Source organism: Triplophysa dalaica, chromosome 18 (genome assembly GCF_015846415.1).
Source record: "Triplophysa dalaica isolate WHDGS20190420 chromosome 18, ASM1584641v1, whole genome shotgun sequence".
Lineage (NCBI taxonomy): Eukaryota > Metazoa > Chordata > Actinopteri > Cypriniformes > Nemacheilidae > Triplophysa > Triplophysa dalaica.
In genome coordinates this window covers 8,465,116-8,489,461 of record NC_079559.1, presented here as the reverse complement: position 1 = coordinate 8,489,461, position 24,346 = coordinate 8,465,116, and the positions used below count along the sequence as shown (strand labels likewise).

The following is a 24,346-nucleotide window of genomic DNA, read 5'->3' as shown; positions in this document are numbered from 1 at the left end:
TTTCCTTATCGTGAAGCTATTTTGAAGACAGGCCAAGGGTAAATTTTGACCTTCTGATCACATAATAACACAGACAATGCCTTTTTTTTTTTTCGTTGACATGCATTGCAATGAATTAAAAAGAAACATCCTGCAAACACAAACAATTATATTTTATTGTGCAGCTGCTTGTGTGAGGTGGTACGGGTGCTTGGTGATTTACTGCTTATTTCTGTGATGTGGCATGTTGAAGGGCTGTCATTTTTGCCGTTTCTTATCTCTGTTCCAGCCTGTCAAACATACCAGCCCGCTGGCTCAGTTTTAAACGTTTGCATGTCTCCTAAATAGAAAATTGTCAGGGAGAGACAATGCAGAGATTTTTATAAATCTTAATGCAAATTATATTTGAGGTCTGTTTTTTCAAGGCAAAGATTTGAAACAGAAACATTTTGTATTTCAAACATTTAAAATTATGTTTTTGAAAAAAAAATCTGACACACACCTATGGAGTAAGAGAGAAAACGAAATAAAAATCTACACTGTCCACTAATGCGCAATGATTTAGTGGCAGTAAAACACCAGAGAAAGTCCCTGAAGGACATTTATTTCCGCTGCATGGAAGGTTCAGGTAATGAAAACTCAGCAGTCATATAACACTGGATACAGGAGCTGAGACACCTGTTTGGTGCAGAAAGTCAACAGGGGAGGAAGAACAGATAATAAGCACCTGACACATAGAGAGGCAGCAGTCAGAATCTTTGAGGCTGTCCAGAAGACAATATAATGAGTTGTGTTGTCTGAAGAAAATGCTCCGAGTGTAATTAGGGTCCAGCTATGAGCTCTACCCCGAGGCTGTCAACCGCCTATTCTTTAGGATATATCTGCGGGCTCAAAGCCACGGAAACAATAAAACAGCAAGACTGTTGGGTGTGTGTCGAGATGTTTTGTGACAACGTTGAACCAAAACAATTCTCAGCAGCCGAGAGGAGTCCTGCAACAGCAGCTTGGAAAATACAGTAATAAAATAAGAGGAACATTATTTTAAACAATCCTGACAAACAACATTCTTATCTCCTATAAGAGAAAAATCACAAAAGACACCTTTTAAATTCTCAATTAATTCTCCAAGACATCAATGAGAATTATTGGAGAGTAAACGGAAACTTTATGTCTCTTATGTGGACAAGAACAAAACAAAACAAGGGCTGAAATCAATATAATAGCTCACAGTTGCCGTAGTTCTCAAATTTGTTCTGTTCGAATGTACTAATGCTTTTAACTGATTCTGAAGAGACTTACAAAGACCTACATGGTTCGACATTTTAGGTAAATTTGTTCTTTAAACTCAAAAGATTATTATTTAAGGAGGTGGCAAACCAATACTTGTTTTCCTTTAGGATGCAATGCCAAAATCACTGCCATTGTGGGCATAGTGACATTGATATGTGAAGCCGAACAAAAGCCTGGGGCAGCAGAGGACACAAAAGCACAGGCTGAAGGATCATGAGGGATGTATGCGTTCCCATCAAGCTGGAAGACAAAGCAGAGAAGCACACAGGGGAGCACATGCAGCGGATTTATTTATTCTCTACCTCTCAACTGCAGCGCAGTCACGGATGTGTGTGTGACTGTGTAGGTGTACGAGTGATGGATTAAAAAGCTGAAAACAAATCTAAAGTGAAAACAAAGAGTCCATTTTAACATCTGAGAAAAAACAAAAAGCTGAAAAGATCTAAAAGATAATGATATTGTGGGATTTCAAGTGAGTCACTTAGTTACTGCTGTATAAGCATCATCCGTATGATGTGAAACTCATCAAATGTCAACATGAAAAAATAAATGTCTTTGTCTTCTCACTCGAGGATGATTTTTTTGTCCTCGACTGCACTGTTGCTGAATTACCACACCCAAAATATATTCTCACACAAGAACATTCAATGATACACACACAGATGCCCTCTTCTGGTAAATCAATGCCACAATACTATATTTCCTTTTTAAACATTTGAATAAATGGCGTTTATGTAAAAAAATATTATTTACATGACTGTCTATGAAAAACAAAATGTCTCCATAAATTATTACACTGTAATAATTGTTTAGAAATTGGTAAGAAAATAAATGAACAACATATTTTTAAGGACAGACTTACAAATAGATTGACAAGAACAGTTTGGTTTAAAAAACAAATATAAACATTACTATCTTTACTCTAAATACTTCAATGCCAACGTAACGACTCTTCACCTGTAAAAAGACGATAACAATTTAACTTGCAAACTTCACTGAGAATCTGCAGCTGTCATTGATAAATCTGAGGGATCATGGGATGGAGAATGAGGGAAGGGTGTCAGCCATTTCAAAGGGTAATCCCTGCAAAACACGAGACTTCATTCATTAAATTTAACTTTGTTCTAGAAGGTCTTCTGGCCTACATTTGAAATATTAAATTAAAAGTAATAAAAAGACCGGAGAAACAAATCATATAAAAATGTTCTCCTGTTCTTATTCCAATGGATGCAGCAAAATAAAGATTCTCAGGTAGGCTTTTTCAAAACAGGGAATCAATATGTTTTGTATTTTGCTTAAAACTATTGTGAATCTTGAATCTCACTTCATGTGTTCTTGATTTAAAGATGAAAGAAGAACATACGATGACCTGTTGATTTTCTGCCCTTTCCTCTTCTGAAACTCTTTCTCATCTACTGTCCAAACTGCCCCCTTTCTTCCGTCCATCCTCACAAAGCATTTATGAAGACTGAGATTGTGTCGCACAGCATTCTAGGAAAATGGTTACAAAACAGAAAAGATCGTTTTATGTAGATATAGGATTTTGTGAAAAAGCAGCGTTTTAATATTCAGCATGACACGGTCGAATCAATACTGCCCTCAAGTGGACAAAAATTGAATATCCAAAAGCTTCATGATTGTAAACCAGTTTCTTTGAACTTTTTATATCTAAACATGCTCAATATTAGAACTTGTTTTGTTTTAAACAATCACTTAATATGTCATTAAAAAGACAAGTAAACTTTGAAGTTGAACACAAAAATAAATAGAAGTAAAAATGGATTTCAATGCTGTTATTACACTTAGCCTTACTAAACTGCATATTCAGTACCTTCCATGTTGGGACGTTATAACGGAAGAAAAAGAACATTCGGGTGAACCAGTTGTATATCTCATTGAGCGTCCGCTCTTTTTCTGGGGCTTCCAGTATTGACTGCAGGAATTATTGATAAACAATAAAGGTTAAAATATTACATTTTAATGTGTTTAAATGGCACATTGAAATTGACTAAAGCCACAGACAGGCTACAGAATTACACTAATAGTCAGATAAATATGTGAATTATAATATAGGAATATATACAATAGGAATTATTGCTAAATAGTACACAGCAAAAACATTCTCGATAGATCATTGGAGTTCTACCACATTTTAAAATGTATTTAAATGAAAATGAATTATAAATGGCACATAAGGGCAGACACGATCCACTAACCCATCTGATAAGGAAAGCGTACGTATATGGAGGTCGTACATTGGCATATTTGTAGTATTCGACACTGCTAACAAAATCTGCAAAGCAACAGAGTGGAATCAGTTCAATACACAACAATTTTTGGAAATTGACCACAAACAGTTATTTTTGGTTTGTAGCACATGCCTGAGTGTAAAATGAGCTGTGTGTCACAACTAGTCAGTCATTTTCAATGAACTACTTGCGTAATACCTGCACATGCAAAATCAAGATGTCAAAACAGAGCTTATGAGCAAGAGCAATAGCTGAGACCACATGAACTATTTTTAGACCAGATTGAGCAGCCATTGTGGTCTACAGGCATGCCTGTTTTACAACTTCAACTGTAACAGTAACTCCAACTTTCGACTGTCTGGACAACAACAACAAGAGAAAATCATCAAGTAGAAATGGTGTGTGCCTCAATATGAAAATAGTGTAACTTTTACTCATGCATATGATTTAACAATTCAGTTTATTTGTAGGTCTCACTTTAGATCATTTTTAATTGAAGTGGTCATGTTCAATAAATGTGTCATTTTCAGTGTGTGTGTTTAGGAGCACTGTGTGGGGGTGCGTATTGGATTTTTAGCAGGTTTTACCTGGCAGCAGGTGTGGTGGGGGTATATGCCAGTGTTCCTGTCGTACTGGTGCTTCATTAGCTTTCTCTGTCTTGCCATCTGGCTCGCCCAATGGGGGGAAATTAGGAGCCAACGGCGTCCACAAACCTGAAGTTCCTTCCTGAAAGAGAACACACACGTTATACACTGATAAGAAATCAATCACATTTAGGGTTTTAATGTCACAATTCGCATCGCTCTCAGTTTAACCCACGTCTAACGAAATCACAGAAAGGAAATAGCCTGTGTGAGAACCTATTTTAGTGAATGCACCCACGAAAATTCTACCATGCGTTATAAAAATGTATTCAGAAGAGGCTCACGGTGTGTGTTGAGATGTACTCAAACAGCCGAAGGTGGAGCTGCATGGCGTGTAGTCTCTGCTTCTCCTGAATGAGCTGAAAGATCAAGTTTAGGATAAGCACACAAGAACCTGTGAGTTTCTGAAGTATGAGTTTTAAATTGATGATTCAAAACTATTGAAACCATAAACCACTTTCTTATAATGACTATTGATGTGCGACGATGTTCAGACAGTGACATATGTGCACTTTTTTGTGTTAAACTGGATCAGTGACGTCTCCTGTCGGTACCTGATTCTCCATGTGACGCACCAGGTCTTGCTGAACTCGCCACTGAGCTATGGTTCTTTCCCCTGGGTTGTGGTCTTCGTTTAGGTGTCTAGACAAGTTTAAAGAGTCATTAAATATATATACTTTACAATGAGAAGAAGGATTGATGATTGGGTGTTTGCATATTTATTGGCCTTGTCTTACATTGAAGAACATACAAATTTACCTAAGAAATAGAGAATACCCTGCAAAGACTTCATCACAGCCAGGCCAACGGCATTGTCCGTTTACAAAAAGAGAGCTAGAACTCTCCATCTTGGTTTGGACGGGGCTGAGGGAAATCCCGTAGAGGTTTTAGCTTGTTGTGATGTAAAATATGTTTGTGTGATGTTTCTGCAGCAGTACAGAGATTCTCACCTGGATGAAACAGCTTGGATGGAAATCTGTGCACTGTGACTCATGTCTTTTCTTCTGCTCATTGCTGTTGGGTTGCTCTCATTTGCTAAAAAACGAACATTTTTGAGAACTTAGCGAGATAATCCTTATCGAAGGTTACAACTATGAGACATTTTCTGGGAAACAATTGTAAAATTATCACAAAGGTTTGGTTAAGAACTGTATAAACGTACGATCCACAATGAGATTAAAAAAAATCTTTATTTTAATTATAAATGCTATATAATAAATCAGCCTATTGGAGAGTTTGAAAAAAAAGATCTGCAGACACTTCAGGTTGATACCATTGTTGCTCGTCAGAGCATGCAAATTTATAGAATATAAAGCAAAGTAATGGAAAAAATGTAGGTTTGAATAATTCATTGGAGCACAAACCCTGAAGCAGGAAAGCTGTAGAGCGGAGAACCGACGGTCTGATCTGACCGACTCGAGAATTCTGAAACACAAGCTGCAAAAACTGCATCCGTTCTTCATCACCAGCTCCCTGGGCAACCACACAAACACACACAGAATTGTGTCAGCACACTCTCCACAATGTCTATCCATTATCTGAGAGCTCCTTTCAGCTCAGCGTTAAAATCTCAGTGGCTTATACCTGGTGTTATAGAGCATGTTTAAAGATGAGCTGTTTGAAAGAGAAATACGATCTTGCGGAATGATACTAGTGGTTCTCAAATGGGTGTCACGCTCCATCAAACTTTACAGTGTTTTGACCCAATTTTGGCTGGTTAATACAATGCAACACAAAACAATATTTAACCCAGTTTGTTAAAGTTTGTTTAATGGTAAAGTTGTTTATGCACTTTGTTAAATTGAATAACAATAAATAAAATGTTAACAGCTTTGCTTTTTGTTGAGCAAATACAGTTTGTTGTAAGCGCTGTAAATATTTTTCAGTGTTTTATTTTAAATATATTTGTTTACTGTTGTATTTACTCAAATTTTTTAATCTGGGTCCTAAAACAAACCATTACATGCAAACAGAAGTGTATTCTTATACAGGACATGCTCAATAATTTATGCCAAATAAAGTGAATTCATTAACTGTACCTCAGAAGAACAATGACCCTCACATGGGAGTGAAGAACATTTGTTTAAGAGAGGAGGAGATGCATCACGTTCTTCTTTCAAAGTTGGCTGATGTTCATATTCTCTCCCACTCTCTTGCTCAGACTGAGGCATCCCTGAAGCACAGAATTCCACAATTCTGTTTGTGTTCAGTCATTTCACAGTATTTCCCAGTCATTCCCAACTGATGAACATAAACCCCAAAATGAGACACTGGTCTGTTCTAACACTGTTAATAGTATGCTAAAAATAATATGAAAATAATGGTTCCTCTAACTATCCGAGAGAGCAAAGATAGAGAGGAAAACACAATTTACAGCTTTTGTTTCTTACCACTGTTGGGTGTCTAATCTAAGCACAAAGTCAATTGATCTCTGACTAGGTAGAAGCAACCAAATGCCAACGTTGACAGGTTTTGTGCTGTTTTCCTCGACAACCATGCACCATAGGCATACGACCCATACGTCGTACAATGCAGTTTCGCTATCTTAAAAAGGAAAAAGTGTGAATAATATAAAATTGTATTCAGGTATGTGTGGATGGAAACGTGTTTCTGTTTCACCCACGTTATAAGACTGATTATCTTTACACATCTGGCAAATGCGTTTATTCCAACCAACACACAGTTGTTATAGTGCATTCAAACTTGACAATATTGATTTTTATCAGGATGTGCATTCTCTTGAATCATTATAACAAAATCATTATAACTTCTGACAAAAAACCTTTTCTAAGCCTAAACTTTTTTGCCTCAGAAATGCTCAAAAGGTGCGTGACATCTGTCTATCTAAACAAGACACAAACCTCTCCCACCTCTCAGGAAACCGCACACACACACTTTGCATTTTGCAAAAACATGCACGAAAAAAGCAACCCAGGAACAGGATATGGGATATAAGATACGCGATAGAATGTGGTTTACAGTTCTATTGAGCCTGAGATGAGATCGGAGCATCTATAACAATAAATGCTTTTAATGCCTTGGTATTCACATAAATATAAAAAGTATCGAATGCTAGGAAACAATCAAAATTGTGTATGAAAAATCTCAATTTATTTGATTCAAAACAAACAAATAAAAAATAATAATTCTTAGTCATTTGCTTTTCCAGAAAATTTGCAGTATGTCACTTCATATTTCATTTTGATTTCGGGTTCAAACCACACAGTAATGGAATATTACTCACTACATTAGTTGCTTGAGATTTTCCTCTTTACACATGATTGAAAGTCATAGGATATAATGACAAAATCTAAGTGAAACTACATATAATCGATATCTCGACCACATGAAACAAGCTGAAAAATGGAACATTCTAAAAATCGCTAAGATTTAAAGACAAAATGTGAAACGTTTTATGAGAAATAGCAAAATGATTCATAGTGACCATAACTTTATCTCTTTTATCCTCCCACTCTCAAATTTCCAGAGTTTGAGGTCACTATATAGGGCAGGCATGCAGTAAACAAAAGCCTTTCACTAAACGTTATCTGCGTATTGCATATTATAAAAATTTTCGATCTATATGGTATAACAATATATGAGGAAAGATAGAATCTGACACGCAAAGCAGATAAAATAGCTGATCCGTTGATCAGTTTTATGATGTGAGATTCTTTTGAAATTTAAAAATCTATATTGTACATCACGTTTACAATTCACTCTTGCATTCATAAACATGAAACGATGTATTATCATAATCAACTTGTAAATGTGATGATCTGGATATTGAAACTCATTAACAATTTTTATAATACAAAGCAGTCTAATGTTCATGTAAGGCTTTGGGAGTATTAGGAAACTGACAAGCATATATTAAATCAAACACGCTTCACAGACAAGCATGTAAATATTTACAAGGGTTCTTTACCTTGCGTCTTTGTAGTCAGCCGTTTTCTTCCTGTGCTGTTCTGGTTAAAAAACGAGAGTGAAATAATCTTTTTAAGATAATATGACTGTCTGTAAAACCCAAGCCAGAGATAAAATATGTCATCAAAGCACTTTAGTTTCTTTCAGTCATGGAAAAGCTGATAGATCATGTGTGCATAAATGATAAAGACAATCAAACACACCAGTCTGCAGGGGCTGATCACAAGTGCAGGAAAGCCAAGTTTTGTTGTTCCAGCTAAAGCTAGACAATTCATTTTGCTTCCGTAAACTATTTTGGGCAGTGTTACAAAGGGACAATATTTAAATCACAGTAATTATGGTCAAAATTATGTTAATGTAAATAGATTTTTATGGAAATTGCATGTATTTTATGTTAATTAGTTATGTAAACTAACTATTTGTTTATGTATCTTTTTGTAGCAGAAGCAAATCATAGGCCATTGTTATACTTTAGCTATTTTAGTAACTGGATTTTTTGGCGCAACATTTGTCACATTTGGTAGAATATATTAAACCCACTTTGTCAAATTATGATGGGATTAAAAAAACTTTTCTAAACACATTTTTTTTTCTATCATTACGCCATTTTATGATGCCTCTTTTTCTGCTTCTCATTTAATTACATTTGACCTTTTTTATTAGACAAATACCGTTTTTATTTTATTTTTCATAAATTGACCATCAAACTATGGTCAATCAGAACAAACATAGAATGAAAAAAATCAAAAATCAAATGTGTTTTAACCTCTCCCTCAAATTGGAATCGAATACAGAAAAAGAGTAATATATTGTTATTTCCGCACCAGAGGTGATCCATCATCTAGCCAGCAGAAGCAAAGTAAAGTAAAGTGTATCAAAACCACTCCAGAAATATGAGCAATAACTGAAAACCTCAACAAATCAGATTATTTATTATTTTGATTATTATATAGAAAGTATTTGTTTTCTCACATTTTAGCAGAAAGGTCAATGTACTCACCTGTAGATGCCACCTCTCCCACACTCAGACAATGTGTCACTGCAAGTACTCAATATCCAGCACTTATACTCAGAAAATACTCTGTCATCACAAAGGTTATGATGTTCCATAAACAACGCACACATTCCAATGCACGACAGATTGCAACACAGTCAAATTTGTAAACCACTTTCAGTTTATACTGCATGATTATTATATAAAATGCATAACTTTTGATGGTCGCTAATTTGATATCAGCTCAGTATGGTAAGTAACAAATAAAACCTATAGGTCCGCATGCCATTGCTAACCTAAACAGTATGACACATTTACAATTTCTGATACAAATCTTCTATGCATTTTCAATTTAAAGTTCATTTACAGTATTTTTGTGTGCAAATATGAGTACTGGAGAAATCAACAACAATGTACAATGATGGGTATAAGAGCAATACGTTTTATGACATTTTCTATGAAAGCCAGAGTGCTGTGCTCCGACATGTTGCATGCTGGTGCCTGTGTGCAGGTGAGGTCCAAAAATAGCTTGGATGATTTTGGAGCTAACTCCACTTTTATATCACTTCTATCTGCTGTTTAACATTATATGTGACCCTTGTGAAAACCCAGACATTTTTCTGTGATTTACTGTTTTCTACGTAAACTCGTTTTACATAATGTAGAGTACATGTAATGCATAATGTATATAGTTTTAATAATATCAAGTATTAAAAATATAATCTAATATATATTTTTATCAGATACAAACATATTAATATCTTTAAAACTGACTAAGGCAATGTCAAAGACTGAAATCCTGTTAAAGAAGCAAACTAGAACAATGTGACTTAAACATTATGGGCAATTCTTATACTCCCTATCTCTCAAATTGGATATAACATTTTTACAGACATGTCACATTTGACATACATAGGCTCTGCATATATCAATGAACAATCCTTTTATTGTGCAAAATCGATATAGAGCAACACTACGTTTTACATTTAAGTAAAGAAATAAAAATAAATGTGGATTATACGAACCTAACCCATATCTGTCCCATGAGTTGAAACAACTTAAAAAAATTTGAGTATAAAATAAAATGTAAGTATAAGCATGTTTTTAAAAATGCATTATAGGGGATAATTTTGGCATGACGGGATGGATCATCAGGTTTTTCATATCTTGTGGAATCTGCCTGAGCTTGTGCTCTCATTCAATCTATTTTGTCATAGCAGACCATAAACAAACATACCCAAAACATCTACTGATTTACAGCAATACTGCTCAATGTTTTGACATCAAAGGCTAAGAATGCGTAATGTCTCTGATGTGTGTTTAGAAGGACAAAATAGTGAGATGGTGTGCTGCCTTTTGTGTGTTTGTTTTTTCACACGTATTGAATAGCTGAGTATTTAAATTGATACAAAATACTAAATTAAAAGCCTGTGCCTAACATTAAATTTATGTCTAGTTTCATATGTTAATAGAAAGTAAAAAATGATCCATAAATGAAAATGACCTTAAATGGCCCAAACAAAACTATACGATTGCATTAAAAAACTGCAAATAAAATGTACCAAAACTCGTCTGATTTAAATAACACATAATAAATAACCTTTCTAGTTACATCATTAAAACGGTCCGTTGGTTGTGTGTCTGATACAAACTACATATAAAAAAATAGTATTATGTGCTAATGAAAGAGAGATAAAGCTTGATTCCTGGAGCTGTAGGGAGGATTAACTAAAATGTCTTCGTCAAATAAAATCAATGACTAAACCTCCAAAGTGACAATATTCTTCATCTGCAGATCTGCTGTTTTTTAAGTTTGTAATTTTCTTAGCATGCATCTTGTTTCTTGTTACACAGATATTAATCTTCTTCACACAAATGTGTGTGAGTCAAATATATGTTTTAAGTAGTAAATGAGTCAGTATTTCTTATAGTAGGTGTCTACAACTGAGATTCAGCTGATTATTTCTGTTTGTGGGTGTCAATGGCTGATTCTAAGATGTGCTTCAGACATTTTAAGGTAAAACATGACCAAATATTCTCACGTGACAGTAGTATCACCCAGAGTGCTTAACCAAAATCTAACATGTTGTTGTTTGCCCGTTAATAAGTTTTTGAAACCGAGTCAAGATTAAACTGGGTTTTCGAAACCATGACCTTAAACCCAAACACCCGAGACATTTAACAACATCATCAACAAGGCTGCAGTTTTTGAGACTCTCGTTCCTCGCTCGCTTTACAGGTTATAGTTCTATATATTAGAATTGAGGCAAAATAATGCTGTTTTAACCGGTCTATTCCCTAATAACTAAACAGATGTATCCTTTAAATAACGTAACGAAAGCATAAAACTAACAGGGCAACTAAAATCACAACACATCGATATTTGCATAAATGGGACTGTCCTCACTACAGCATTTGATGACGTTCCTTGATGAGAATTCTTATTTTTGTGGTCGGCAAATGTCACACTTTCTGATTTCCTCTAAAAGTCCGTCAGTCACACGGTAACATGCCATCAAATCTGCACGGATAAACATTTTCACCTGAACCAGTGTCAAACCGCCGTCTGAGAGGAAAGGCAAATTCTCACTTATCGCAAGATGAATCATTAAAATAAAATAAGCAAATTGCATTCCCTTTTATCAAACATCGTTTTAAAAACATCTAACGTGACCAGCTCTCTAAGTTTCAACTTGTTTTGCAAGTTGTTCCAGGCAGTGGGAGCAGCAAATTTAAAAGACTTTTTCATTTCAGTTCGCACTCTTGCAACAGACAATAAAAATAATTACTCCGATCGAAGTTTGTACCCTCCTTCTTGCTTTTTACAGTTCTGCAAATAAGAAGTGAGCTGACCTAGGATGGATTTATATACAAATAGATACCAATGTTTTAATCTACGTACGGACAAAGCAGGCCAACCAACTCTAGCGTAGACCACACAGCAATGTGTGAGTTCCCTACAATTTGTACAAACCTCAGCACGCCGTGTTAAACAGTGTCAGAAGCATCTAAACACGGAGAAGATGCATGAATGTACATCGCATCAACGTAGCAAAAGAAAAACATGATTTAATTCTAAAATAAAAACCCAACATCACTTTCAGCCTTTTCACCAACTGTTGAACATGGGAGTAAAAGAAAGAGAGTTGTCAATTAAAATTTCAAGATATTAATACCGAGTGACAGACTCAATGGTAGTACCCTGTAAAGTAGTGACCCTGGAAGGCTGTGCGGAATTGACTTTTGATGCTGCACTTCATTAAAAGCAAGTTGGAACTGCAAGCTGTTTGTTATACTTCTGGATAGTAGCTATTAATAATATTTTTATTAAAAAAATATATATTTCAATATTGTACAAAACAATATTCGAACACATTATGTTTGTGTTAATTGTATTAAATTAAATAAAACTACTCAGCAGTTATTGTGTCTTTGCGGAGGTCTTCTGAAGTTACGTTTGGGCCACATGTTGTTGTCGCTGAAACAACCTGTACGTAGACTATGAAGCACACGCAAACAAACTCCACTATCCCTGCTCTGGCCATTTAGACATACATCAAGCTAAAGGAATTCAACTAAGAAGAAAGGGCAATCCATAGATTGTGTATTACAGACAAATAAAGGTGCTTAAAAGGTTCTTCACAGCGATGGCAAAGAATAACCATTTTTTTTGTTCCACAAAGAACCATTCAGTCAAGGATTCTTTGAAGAACCATCACTTTCTTACCTATTTATAATCTGAAGAACCTTTATGTCATAGAGTACCTTTTGTGAAATAGAAAGGTTTTCGGATGTTAAAGGATCTTTATGGAACCATTTAGAAAAAAAAGTTATTCTATGGCATCATAAAGCACCTTTATTTTTAAGAGTGTATGTGTGGTATTATCAAAACAATAAAATTCAGAAATAAATCATTTGACAAAATGTCAATTCTATAACAAAAGTGTTGTTGCAATAAAATATTGCTCATCAAAATATTGATCTAATTATTTTGGTGACAAATTAAGTCATTTTTTACAATATTATAATAATAAAAAATACACTTAAAACTAATTGTATCCATTTAGCCATTTAGTTCAAATATATCTTAACATATAGGCCATAAAATGTTTAATATTATACTAAAGCTATTTTATTAATATACTTAAATCAATATTTTCCGTTTGACTAAACAGTGTGGAAAGGCACTTGAACCTGTTTCATTCTGTCCAATAGAGGGCGCATCTGTACACACATTACCTTTACTTTTGCAAAGGTATCTTCCAATTTGAGGTAATACTATAAAGTGGTTTGTTAAGTTCACAACATGGAAATAATATAAAATTAACCATTCAAAATAAATTGTGATTACTCTACACCAACTGACACTACACCAATAAGTAGTTTAAGATTCAATGTCTCTGTTAGTTCTGATTTCTCCTTTGTAGGTAAGGCCATCTGTTTCTGTGACTTCCAGCGGTTCGGCCAGCTGTTTGGCCAGGCATGAGGGCACACAGCGCTGTACCACACAGAGACCAAACATCTTTTTACCAGCAAGTTACAGATAGATTAAACGTCTACACACCAAGGGCCTACTGAGTGACCTGGCTTGCAACACGCTTCAATAAAACAAAAACGTGCCACAGAGCCCGAAACATATCTTCAACTAAAGTTAAATTAGCCAGTCTTCACGTTACACCATGAATATTTATATATTATATTGTATCATGACCACCTTTACATTTCCCAAGCCATATAAATGTATGTTGTTGTCTTGTGTAATTTCGTTAATATACTTGAGTGCACATTACTGTGGTGGGCAGAACGGGATCAATAGCGCTGCCGGAAAATCCCGAGACGTTTCCGGAATGACCCGATCCAGGGACAACCGAGGCAGAGCGCATAGACGGGCGCCGCTATCTCCCATTCACCACCGCGGAGGAACCCATTTCATTTTGTTCATTTTTCGTTAGCATTCTTAATTCAGCGATGGCACCGGGATACTGACGGTCATGGCGAATTCCCGAGCAAAGAATCGGGTCTGACTGCCATGTGTGATCCATCACAGACCGTACAAGGCTTATGCATTTTAAATATATAGGGCGCCTGCATGTACTGTGGACATGTCTACGCATAGAATGATTACAGTGTGAGAGGACAAGGTTGACGCCAATGGATATACCAAGCGATGATGCCTGAGAAATCGGATTTATTCCCGTCGAAGAATATTTGTATCGACGTGGCGTGGGAGAAAATGTCTTTGGCTTCAGTCGAGATTTCAGCAAGAAAATGAAGACTGGGAAGAAGGGTCTTGTCGTGTAGCGGATGCCAATCGTTATTTACAAATATACATTTGTGCACAAGATAATGATATCGATGCTTCGCCTCAGGATTACATTCAACGAAACAAGATAAAATAGAGAATAGTAATTCTGCTGTTGAACTGCATTTGATTTAGTCACAGTGTGATGGGAATATACTGCTAAGGCTTGGCCTAGCTTTATGGAAAACCCGAAGACATGACATGCACACGAAAAAAGAGGAAACGATATTTTTTGTTTTTTAAAACCTGTATTTATGTAATATTCCAGCTCTTGCATAATAAGTTTTAAACCTTGCGACAAAAGACATTGAAACAGGTCTTGTTTCTTTTTTTCCAGACGTGACCATTCCTTGTATTAATTAATTCATTATTTTTTCATTCTGTTGTTTGTAAAGGACGTCGAGATTCCTATTGGATTACAATTTGGACTCTTGAGCGATTCCTTTGACCGGTTACGTCGGGTTAAAGAACACTACCACGTATTTTTGTCCGTGTTTATATTTTGTTTTTATTATTTATTTTTTATAATTGCAACAAGCTCCCATTAAGGCCTACCGTCGACACAAGATTCATTGTCTGGAGGATGACCGAGAACTATAGGTAAGAGCTTTGTCACATTGATGACACTCCTATCCCTTAATGTCTATCTTGGTAAAAAATGATTTTACTTAATTTAAGGAATGAGGTAATGTCAAATAGAGCATTTTTGAAAGAAGAAAAAAAAGCATTCATGTCTCTCGGCATGACGCATCCTATGTACTGAAGTGTAATGCAGCCCTGTTTTATGCACTTGTTGTTTTATTGTCCCTCATGCAAACGCGCGCGTTCAAGCACGCATGCACACACGCGCGCGCGCGCGCATTCACATAGGCTACCCGAGAAAACAACATTATAAACAACCACGTCAGTAGTTTACATATGGTAAAATGTAAGCTATAAATCGCACCCAAATAGACTAGATAACGGAACAAAGCTGTCTGGTACCGTCGTATGCGCTCTGCTAGCGTCCAGACAGGTCATTTCGACTTTTGCCTATAATGTGCATCAGCAGTGGTTGTGCGTGTCACGTCATTAGATCTAAGCAATCAATTATAATATTTCGTGTGCTTGAAGGAAGAAACATCAACTGCAAACCGGACCACGCACGCGCACTTTAAAAGCTCCACTTGACTAAACGATTAATGTATATAAGCATGGCGCATCATCGTGGCACCTCAGCGTTCCCCGTTAGCCCAACGCGTATTAAGAGACGGAGAAAGCATTTTATAAAAGCTAGCCACGATCGATGGGATCACATCGTTCTTTTTATCGTATCAAAACGAAAGGTGTGGGAGAGTCGAAATGATTCAGGCTCGTTTGGTTGGTGAATTCCGCGTCGCCTCCTCCCACCGAGACTACGGTAGCGATATTCACTGCTGTTGCTATCCAGCCTTCCACCTCCAACCAACCCCCTTTACATCTGACTCCTCCCTGCGATATCGAAGGCCTTCTATCTATTAATGTGAGATATTCAATTTATAAGAGCCCTTGGAGACGTATATTACAGAATCATAATAATTGATAGGAGAATCCCAAAGCATAACTGTATTATATAAAGAAATTAAATTGTATGTGAGATGAAAGGGCCAGTAGGCCTATGTATGTAATAGATGATATTCTAAACAGTCCCCTGAAAATCTGAGGTAGATCATTACTTACCAAAAGGAAGTGTTTGGTGGATGAATGTAAATTCCGTTTCATTGAAAAACTGAAACCTTTTAACCGCCCTCGTTTGATTATGTTGCTGAATAGCTAAAATGAGGTGAACTTTCACTTAAGTAGGTTGCTACAAAAGACAGTAGCGGTTGTGAAACATCCAAAAAAGCCACATTTCTGCGCTTTATTTCACAGAGCAAAGTATGAATATTTTCTGTGGGAAAGTTAAAAGGAAATCCGCATGCAAATTAACGAAATCTACATATTGAAAAGTTTTGTCTGTGGAGTACAAAAATGGCAATAAACCCCCTATTCCAAAATCAGGTCATTAAAATACATTTGTTTAGACAGTTTTAATATTTTTTGGTTCATTTAAAGTACATGCATATGCAGTTGAGGTATTTTACGTATGACAAGGGCTACAACACGATGATCAAAACCAATGGATGTTTAATTTCCGTGGTCAAGATTTTGAAAATATACCTAATTTAGACTATAGACCTATAACCAGATGATTTGCGAATAATTATTTATACTTTCTCCAACTTGTCATCATTGTCTTATTTTTACTCAAACCTTATGTTTCTCTGTTTCAATCAATAATCTCTCTTCAGATCCTTTAAAAACATCAACAGTTGCTACTAGAGCAAACAATTTAAGAATAGCAAGACATACAAGCGAATCAAATAACTAAATCAGAGACTTGTTTCAAAACACACTAATGGAAAGCTTTACGTTATCAGATTCAAAACATTGTCACAGTAAGCTTATACTGCAGTAAAACAACAATGAAGTTTTTGACTAACACCACGACAAAAACATTCACTTTTATCTTCTTTCTGGCAGACTATTTCTCATGAGTGACACTTTCCTTCCCACCTCATCTAGACAAATCCGTGTTGAATTCAGGCTTACAAAAAACACATACACCGTACAAGGCAGAAGGACCCTGTAACCTAGCAACAAGCAGCTGTAATTGCTGTGACACAAGTGAATCATTTTTTTATGCTCTAAAACAATGGGTCGGCACATCTCCTGTTGGACAAAGGTGCTCAAGTGACTGTCATCAACCAAGGCCACTTTGTATATCTGTATTTCTGTACCAAAGCTCAAATGGCTCTATAAATGCTGCCAATATAACATCAGTGCAGGTATTCACCTGAATTCATGGGTCAATGCTCTTTCATGTGAAAGAGTTGGATGATGCTAGTTGGCTATGCGATGACACACCAGGGGAGAAGTGTCTGCATGGCAACTACTGTACACGCCCTTAACAAAGATAAAAAAAGATTACTGCTGCTTTTCATGTCCCATGTCCCAGTCCACATGCCCATACTTAACGCATAAAAAGTGATGTAATGTTGCCTAGCAACAATAAGGTAATTACCATGAAAGACTTGTTGCTGGCATACCATGGAGCACATGGTGGCAACAGCTGGGGAAGACTGAAGATGTTCCTCAACATGGTACATCAGATGCTTGCTTACAGGGGTCCTGCTTATCACATCTGAGACACTATTTGATATACTTATCGATTTAAAATTCCAAATGGTGGTGGTGGGATCAAACATGTTTGTGTGTATGCCTACGGGGCGTTCTGAAACAAGGCAGACAATTTATGTTGGAGAGATGGTGGTCTAGTGGCTTAAACCACTGAACTGGTAAATCAAAGGTTTCTGGTTCGATCCCAGCATCCACCACCAGTGTGTCCTTGAGCAAGACACTTTACTCCATGTTGCTCCAGGGGGATTGTCCCTGTAATAAGTGCACTGTAAGTCGCTTTGGATAAAAGCGTCTGCTAAATGACTAAATGTAAATGTAATGTTGACCAGAATACATGTAGCTCGCAATAAAAACGAACAACGTGCAAAGTCGCGAGTGCTTCTAAGCGATTAATTAAAATAACCTCAAAAGAATAATTTGCTTATGTATCGGACTGCAGTGATATATAGCCGATATATATTTGTTTTTGCGCACAGCTGCTCGCGAGGACGAAATTAAAGGCTTCTTCGACTTGATACGATGCCGCAAGATCCCACAGGCGGATGACATCGAAGTACCGCGAGAGCGATTCGAAAAACCATTAAAAGTTTGTTTTCGAATTGCTCTCGCGGTACTTCGATCTTATCCGTCTGTCGGATCTTGGGGCGCCCTATCAAGTCGAACAAGTCTAATATCACTATCATGCCATATTACTTTTTTAATATTGTCACATGATTCATATTAGAATCACATTCAGGTATATGCCCGAAGATTCAGCGGCAAATGCTACAGATACACTACTAACATGACCGCGACAGAAACGACATTCTACATATATATCGTTTAACATATATGTCACACATCACATGAGGTTAGGTCTTGGCAATATCTTACCTTTTGTGTGTTATTTTTAAAGAAGTCCAGAGATTGGCTTTAAATGATTTCTCGGTCATTCTGAAGGTGAGCGAAACTGTCAACAACTTGCTTTACTGTTTTACCTGACCCTTGTATTTTGATTGGCTAACATTAACGGCATGTTTATTGGCTGAAGCTTTGTGTAGCTTGAACGATTTAATACTTTTAATATTCATTTTAATAGTGAAATTATAGAAATGTCTAAAATGTAATTTTTTGCAAATACATTTACATTTATTAATTTAGCAGACACAATGACTGAAAATGAGGGAGCCCCCTACATGATCCACACATAAATGTAAAATAATTATGATTAATAGGTAGCGTAACAATTTTTAATACCACACAAAAAATATAACTATTACCTGAAAATAACATCAATCTCTATGAAAAAATGGAAAGGTTTGGAAGCAAATTAAATATGATTGTAATTCATATTGTGTTTTGGGTTTGTAAATATGTCTGCAAAATCTTTGATTTAGATTTAGAGATTTAGACCTCTGCTAGACGGTATAGCTAAAACGTTTCTATAAAAACTTGTTTGTAGTTAACGGAAATGCATTTTCATTCAGGACAGTACTTTGGAGTCATGCTTCTTGCTGCATAATGTTTTCTTTCACATAAACAGAAAACGTTCTCCTCAATGCTTCAAGAGTTTTACATCTTTTTTATTTGTGAAAAGAAAAGCAGCGCTCTTAAAAAGAAGCTGAAGGGATGTTAAGAATAAGCTCTTTTATCAAACATCAATATATCACTTTATATCCAGCTACTTTACTCTACGTGACCTAAAAATCTTCCTCCCAGGCATTTGCAAACATACATTTCCCGCATGTCAGTTGTGTTTATAGCCTGTTAGAATCAGCAATCTTGCGTGAGAGAAAAACGGTAACAAACGCTCTGTTCTTTATTCATAGGGGTAAAGGCCAATTGAGGAGGCAAATTTGAAGGGGAGTTCCAAAGCGTACCGTGCAAAATGGGGCAATGCAAATCAAGCGTCTCTCGTTCCATCTGAGACAACGACGACAGGCAACCACGAGGACGGACGACAGCTCAGCCGGAGGAGGCGGAGGTGGAGGTGGGAGTGGAGGAAGCGGGGGTAAAGTTGGTTTCGGAGGAGAAGGAGGAGTCGTGCGATCAGAGCAGCAAAAGGGATGGCCAACGGAAACGCAAGCAGTGATGGGCCTGGGAACCCCTTGGCAGCCGTAGTGTCTACTACCGGTGGTATGATGGGTGGATCACCTTCCTCGGCTGTTTCCACCTATGTTAAACTTGTCCTGTTGGGGTTGATCATTTGTATCAGCTTGGTGGGGAACTTAGTGGTGTCTCTGCTTGTTTTAAGGGACCGAGCCCTTCACAAGGCTCCTTACTACTTTCTTCTGGACCTCTGCCTTGCTGACACCATTCGCTCAGCGGTCTGTTTCCCATTCGTACTGGTGTCAATCAAAAATGGTTCAGCCTGGACTTACAGCGTGCTCAGCTGCAAGGTGGTGGCCTTCATGGCTGTACTTTTTTGCTTCCATGCTGCCTTCATGCTGTTCTGCATTAGTGTCACGCGTTACATGGCCATCGCCCACCATCGGTTCTACTCTAAGCGAATGACCTTCTGGACCTGTGTCGCAGTCGTTTGTATGGTCTGGACATTGTCAGTGGCCATGGCCTTCCCGCCCGTCTTTGACGTAGGCACCTACAAGTTTATCCGTGAGGAGGACCAATGCATCTTTGAACATCGCTACTTCAAGGCCAATGATACGTTAGGGTTCATGTTGATGCTGGCCGTGTTAATCCTGGCCACTCATGTGGTCTACATGAAGCTCCTGCTGTTCGAATACAAGCACCGAAAGATGAAGCCAGTCCAGATGGTTCCAGCCATCAGCCAAAACTGGACCTTTCACGGGCCCGGAGCAACGGGCCAGGCAGCCGCAAACTGGATAGCAGGGTTCGGCCGCGGTCCAATGCCTCCCACTTTATTGGGCATCAGGCAGAACTTGCACAACCAGAACAGACGCCTGCTAGGCATGGAGGAGTTTAAGGCCGAGAAGCAGCTTGGCAGGATGTTCTATGTCATCACCTTGTTTTTTCTGGTGCTTTGGTCCCCGTACATCGTGGCCTGTTACTGGCGAGTCTTTGTTAAGGCGTGTACCATCCCACACCGGTATCTGTCCACCACTGTGTGGATGAGTTTCGCCCAGGCCGGCGTAAACCCCATCATCTGCTTTTTCCTCAACAAAGACCTGAAGAAGGGTCTGCTGGCCCACCTGCCTCCTTGTTGTAGAACTCCACCTCAACTGCCCCGTGAGCCTTACTGTGTTATGTGAAGATGAGTGTTCATTCATATTGTCATTTTCTTTTCCATCCTTTCTCTTCTGGATGACTGGCGAGAGGACACCAAGGGGGAGGGAACAGGAGGAACTTGAAGAGCTGTTGTGGCCTTTGATTCAGTTTAAGATGCTTTAGAGGAGTGGATGTCATGAAATAAGCATCTGCTGTCACCTTAGTGATTTTAAGGGGAAAATGGGCTCTACACAAATATGTGTTACGTTAAATCAACTCAAATAGGTTTGAAGGAACATACGTTCTTCACTGGGGTGCATTAAAGGGGTTAAAAACCATGAGAAATCTATCAGTTCTGAAATAAACCAAACCGGTATATTTTATGGGGAATGTAAAGGCTAAATCAAATGGTATCTTATGATTGAGCTAAAAAAACATTGCCATTTGGCAATTGTGCCACAAAAACAAAGATTTGCAAAGGTATTATTCATGACTTGTGAACAGCTGCACTCTTGGCAGAATAATTTGTAGTAAACATTCAATGTGCATGTATATTACCTTATCTTTAAGGGTAAACAAACTTAAGATTAAACTATGTTTAAGAATGCGTGCCAAGAGACAACTCACTAGGCATAGCCACTAGGAATGGAGGATGGAGGTTGAAAAAAAAGACAAATTCCTATAATTTATGCTAATTGGTCGGGCTGAATATGGAATTATGATAAACATTTTGTGTAAAAAAGCAACAGAGAAACATTGAGAATAAAAGTGTATTTCATCTACAAGTTAATTCAAAGGCATTAAAGAGACACAGAGAGCTGACTGATAATATAAATCTATGGGTATAAAAGCCTGTTCGGGTTTGTAGGTGCTTATTTTCCCTGAGAGATTTTGCTGTAATTTATTGTTGATTTATTTATTGTCTCTCTTTCTAAACTCTGTTTACCTGTTGATTTTTGATGAAAAACATTTCATAGACTTGAACAAAATAACTTTCCCTAATAAATTCCTGGTATTCCAACCCATAAATGGGATTTTACTGTAGGTGGGCTCTTAACACAAAGGTTTGCAACCAAACTAGATCTTGAGTGTTCAGGAAAGAGTATATATACTGATCAGTGATGTTATTTGGTTAAATAAGCCGATTATTTATCCTTCCAAATGATTGCACAGAAATGTTGTAGAGGAGAAGTTACATTAGTCTTTTGCTTCTTAAATTACTTGAATGAAAGTTTGCTAGCATATTGGATTGAAACAAAATTGAAACATTTTTATTATGTGATGATTTTCATATGTGTATCCTAGAAAGTAATCAATTTATTGATCTTTATGTCAATGACATGCAGGTTGCAGTAGGTGTATTTCTTTGTATTTAAAGTGTATTGCAGACTTATACAAGATGAAATGTTTGCGCTGATTGACATAATTTGTGTATAATTTGACCTCTTGTTGACCTTTCGAAATTCGGAATTCTTGCAATTGAAAATAATGAACGCGTTTGAGATTAGAAAAAGTGAGATGTTAGAGGAATGTTTAGATTTTTTTTAAGGATTCCATTTCATTAGGAGCTGTATTCTGAAAATGGTTGCTGTGTCAAATACATTTCCCTAATATTTTGCACACAACTTGCACACAAAAAGTTATTGATCGGTGACAAGATTTCTCTTGCATATGTAACTTGAATCAGAATGCTGAATTAATGCGGAAAGGACATAGAGATTGTAATGTTTCTGTGAATGTGAAAGGGGGGAAAACACATGGCATCGCTCTGAAGGGTAGACACGGGATTGGTTGGAATGATCAGACTTTTTTCCAAACCCTTCATTTCAAGAACAAAGAGTAACAGCAGAAATGAATAACAACATCTATGATAAACAGCAAAAGAGGAATAATTATTTCTGTTATCTGCATTTTATGCCTTACTCCATTACCAAGGTTTAATCTTAACAATGCAAGAATGATTTGAAAGCTGTATGCTTCATAGACACTGATAAATCATAAAAAAACATATGCTGGGGAAAACACAACACTGTGTATTTATGGATTATCGGAGGAGACGTCTCGCTCCCCTTAACATGCCTACGAGTTGCGGCTGCATTACAGATGATTTGCAAATTGTGGGCACGCTGGAGTAAATACAATTCTGCTCATTTCTCTAAAGAGGCAGAATTTAACAGAAGAAGAAACCACAGAACGCAGAAAGACTAAATTAAATTGATTTTCCATGGAAGTAAAAGGAACTTCTTGGATTCTTAAGGATTTCTTCAAGACTTTTTTCTTCTTCGTCGTCGGGATGGGGGCAGTATAATGAATGAAGGTTTGGGTTATTGTGTATTCACCTGTGAATAGGAAATTGCTTGGATTGGTGTTGGGGTTGGGTGAAAAGGATGTGATTTTGTAATAAGCAAAAATGCCTGGTAGAACATTTTTAGTTGCTTCAGGCATCTTATCTTTTGTAAAATAACTGTGAACCTCTATGTAATTTCATGTGTATTATATGGACAACGCACTAACTTCAAATGGGGGTGGAGTGAAGGGCGGGGTTACTACCCTTGATCATCATCTTTTTCCACGCATGTGTGTGTGAGTGTTTATGCAGTGTATGAGTGTGTGGATGAAACTGCTCATTAAGAGCAAGCAAAGGTAAAAGGCTTGATAGGAAACACTCCTGAAGTTGATCAACTAAAAATGTAACTTTAAGTTTAAAATGGACAAGGAGTTTGCTATGGATCAAAATATTAATTGGTCAAATTGTTGCTCCAAACAGTTGCTAAGTGTGAATATGATGTCGTAATTTGGGAAGTTTGGAGCATTTTAATGATAAACGGATCATTCTTATAGAACTGCTCCTAGTAGTATTTCCCTTTTTAGATAATTTATTGTGTCTGACCACATCACAGCATTCCATTTAATCTCAAATAATTGGCAAATTAAAGTATATGATTTATGAACCCAAATGACAACATGATTTCATCGTCTCACCTCATAACTCTTTAAATTAATTTCTCTTCTAAAAGAAATGACAAGCCACAGTTACTACAGCTAGTACAAGTGCAATAGACAGCATCTATCCATCAAATATACATGGGATTAAATTTTAGTTGAGCATCTCAGGAGTTGTTTCATTGTGAATGCATGATGAATGAAGGTGGGAAAAAGGAAAACTGAAAAAAAATGAGAAAGAAAATGTGAGTCAGCTTTCAGATTCAGAAATCTTGATCTGTAAATCAACAGATTTTTTTCCAACATGACAATAAAAGTTTACTTTTGTTGCATTTTTTACTGTAAATAATGTTTATTTATAAACTGTCCTTTTTTCTTGAAAAAAAACATCAAATTTGAATAGATTTGTTGTAACTTAAATTAAGAACTGTTTTCTTGCTAATACTTAGAAAAAAATCATAAAAAATATACCTAAAAAGGTTATGAATGATCATGCATGTTCATCTAAATACTGAGACTGCTGTACTTGAGAAGCGGATGAGAAGAACTCTTTCGGATTCACCAAATGATTCAGCATGCAATATTTATTTTGGTGTCATTCTTGTTTTGCCCTTATGTTTCTAACGTCTTTCACAGTGTAGTTAAACATAAACAC

The 24,346-nt window shown here is 36.8% G+C and overlaps 2 protein-coding genes across 10 annotated transcripts; one reads left to right on the top strand and one right to left on the bottom strand.

Moving 5' to 3' along the window:
* Positions 1-1,562: 1,562 nt before the first annotated feature.
* Positions 1,563-18,667, bottom strand: foxp3b (forkhead box P3b). Of its 8 annotated transcripts, none has more exons than XM_056773338.1 (13): positions 18,457-18,667; positions 8,091-8,130; positions 6,202-6,335; positions 5,527-5,635; positions 5,113-5,197; positions 4,922-5,026; positions 4,717-4,804; positions 4,447-4,521; positions 4,106-4,244; positions 3,486-3,562; positions 3,101-3,202; positions 2,594-2,760; positions 1,563-2,352 (listed from the first exon to the last, which is right to left on the bottom strand). In XM_056773338.1, the coding sequence occupies exons 3-13, from the start codon at positions 6,331-6,333 to the stop codon at positions 2,262-2,264; spliced, it is 1,170 nt and encodes a 389-aa protein (XP_056629316.1). In that variant the 5' UTR covers positions 6,334-6,335; positions 8,091-8,130; positions 18,457-18,667; the 3' UTR covers positions 1,563-2,261. The 8 variants fall into 8 exon arrangements, with proteins under 8 accessions (XP_056629316.1, XP_056629312.1, XP_056629313.1 ...); XM_056773334.1 differs by having other exon boundaries at positions 8,091-8,125; positions 18,457-18,537; XM_056773335.1 differs by having other exon boundaries at positions 2,633-2,760; positions 8,091-8,125; positions 18,457-18,537.
* Positions 13,868-24,011, top strand: gpr173 (G protein-coupled receptor 173). 2 transcript variants are annotated; one of them, XM_056773350.1, is made up of 2 exons: positions 13,868-14,985; positions 19,392-24,011. In XM_056773350.1, exon 2 carries the CDS (start codon positions 19,629-19,631, stop codon positions 20,790-20,792), a length of 1,164 nt encoding a protein of 387 aa, XP_056629328.1. In that variant the 5' UTR covers positions 13,868-14,985; positions 19,392-19,628; the 3' UTR covers positions 20,793-24,011. The 2 variants fall into 2 exon arrangements, with proteins under 2 accessions (XP_056629328.1, XP_056629329.1); XM_056773351.1 differs by lacking the exon at positions 13,868-14,985 and adding an exon at positions 18,392-18,522.
* Positions 24,012-24,346: the final 335 nt, after the last annotated feature.

Coding starts and splice junctions, on each gene's coding strand:
- foxp3b (XM_056773334.1), bottom strand. CDS start 18,515: ATGACCGAGAAATCATTTAAAGCCAATCTCTGGACTTCTTTAAAAATA. Junction 6,336..8,090: donor GCTGACTACAAAGACGCAAG/GTAAAGAACCCT, acceptor TCTGTGCTTCAG/GGATGCCTCAGTCTGAGCAA. Junction 5,636..6,201: donor AGGGTCATTGTTCTTCTGAG/GTACAGTTAATG, acceptor GTGGTTGCCCAG/GGAGCTGGTGATGAAGAACG.
- gpr173 (XM_056773350.1), top strand. CDS start 19,629: ATGGCCAACGGAAACGCAAGCAGTGATGGGCCTGGGAACCCCTTGGCA.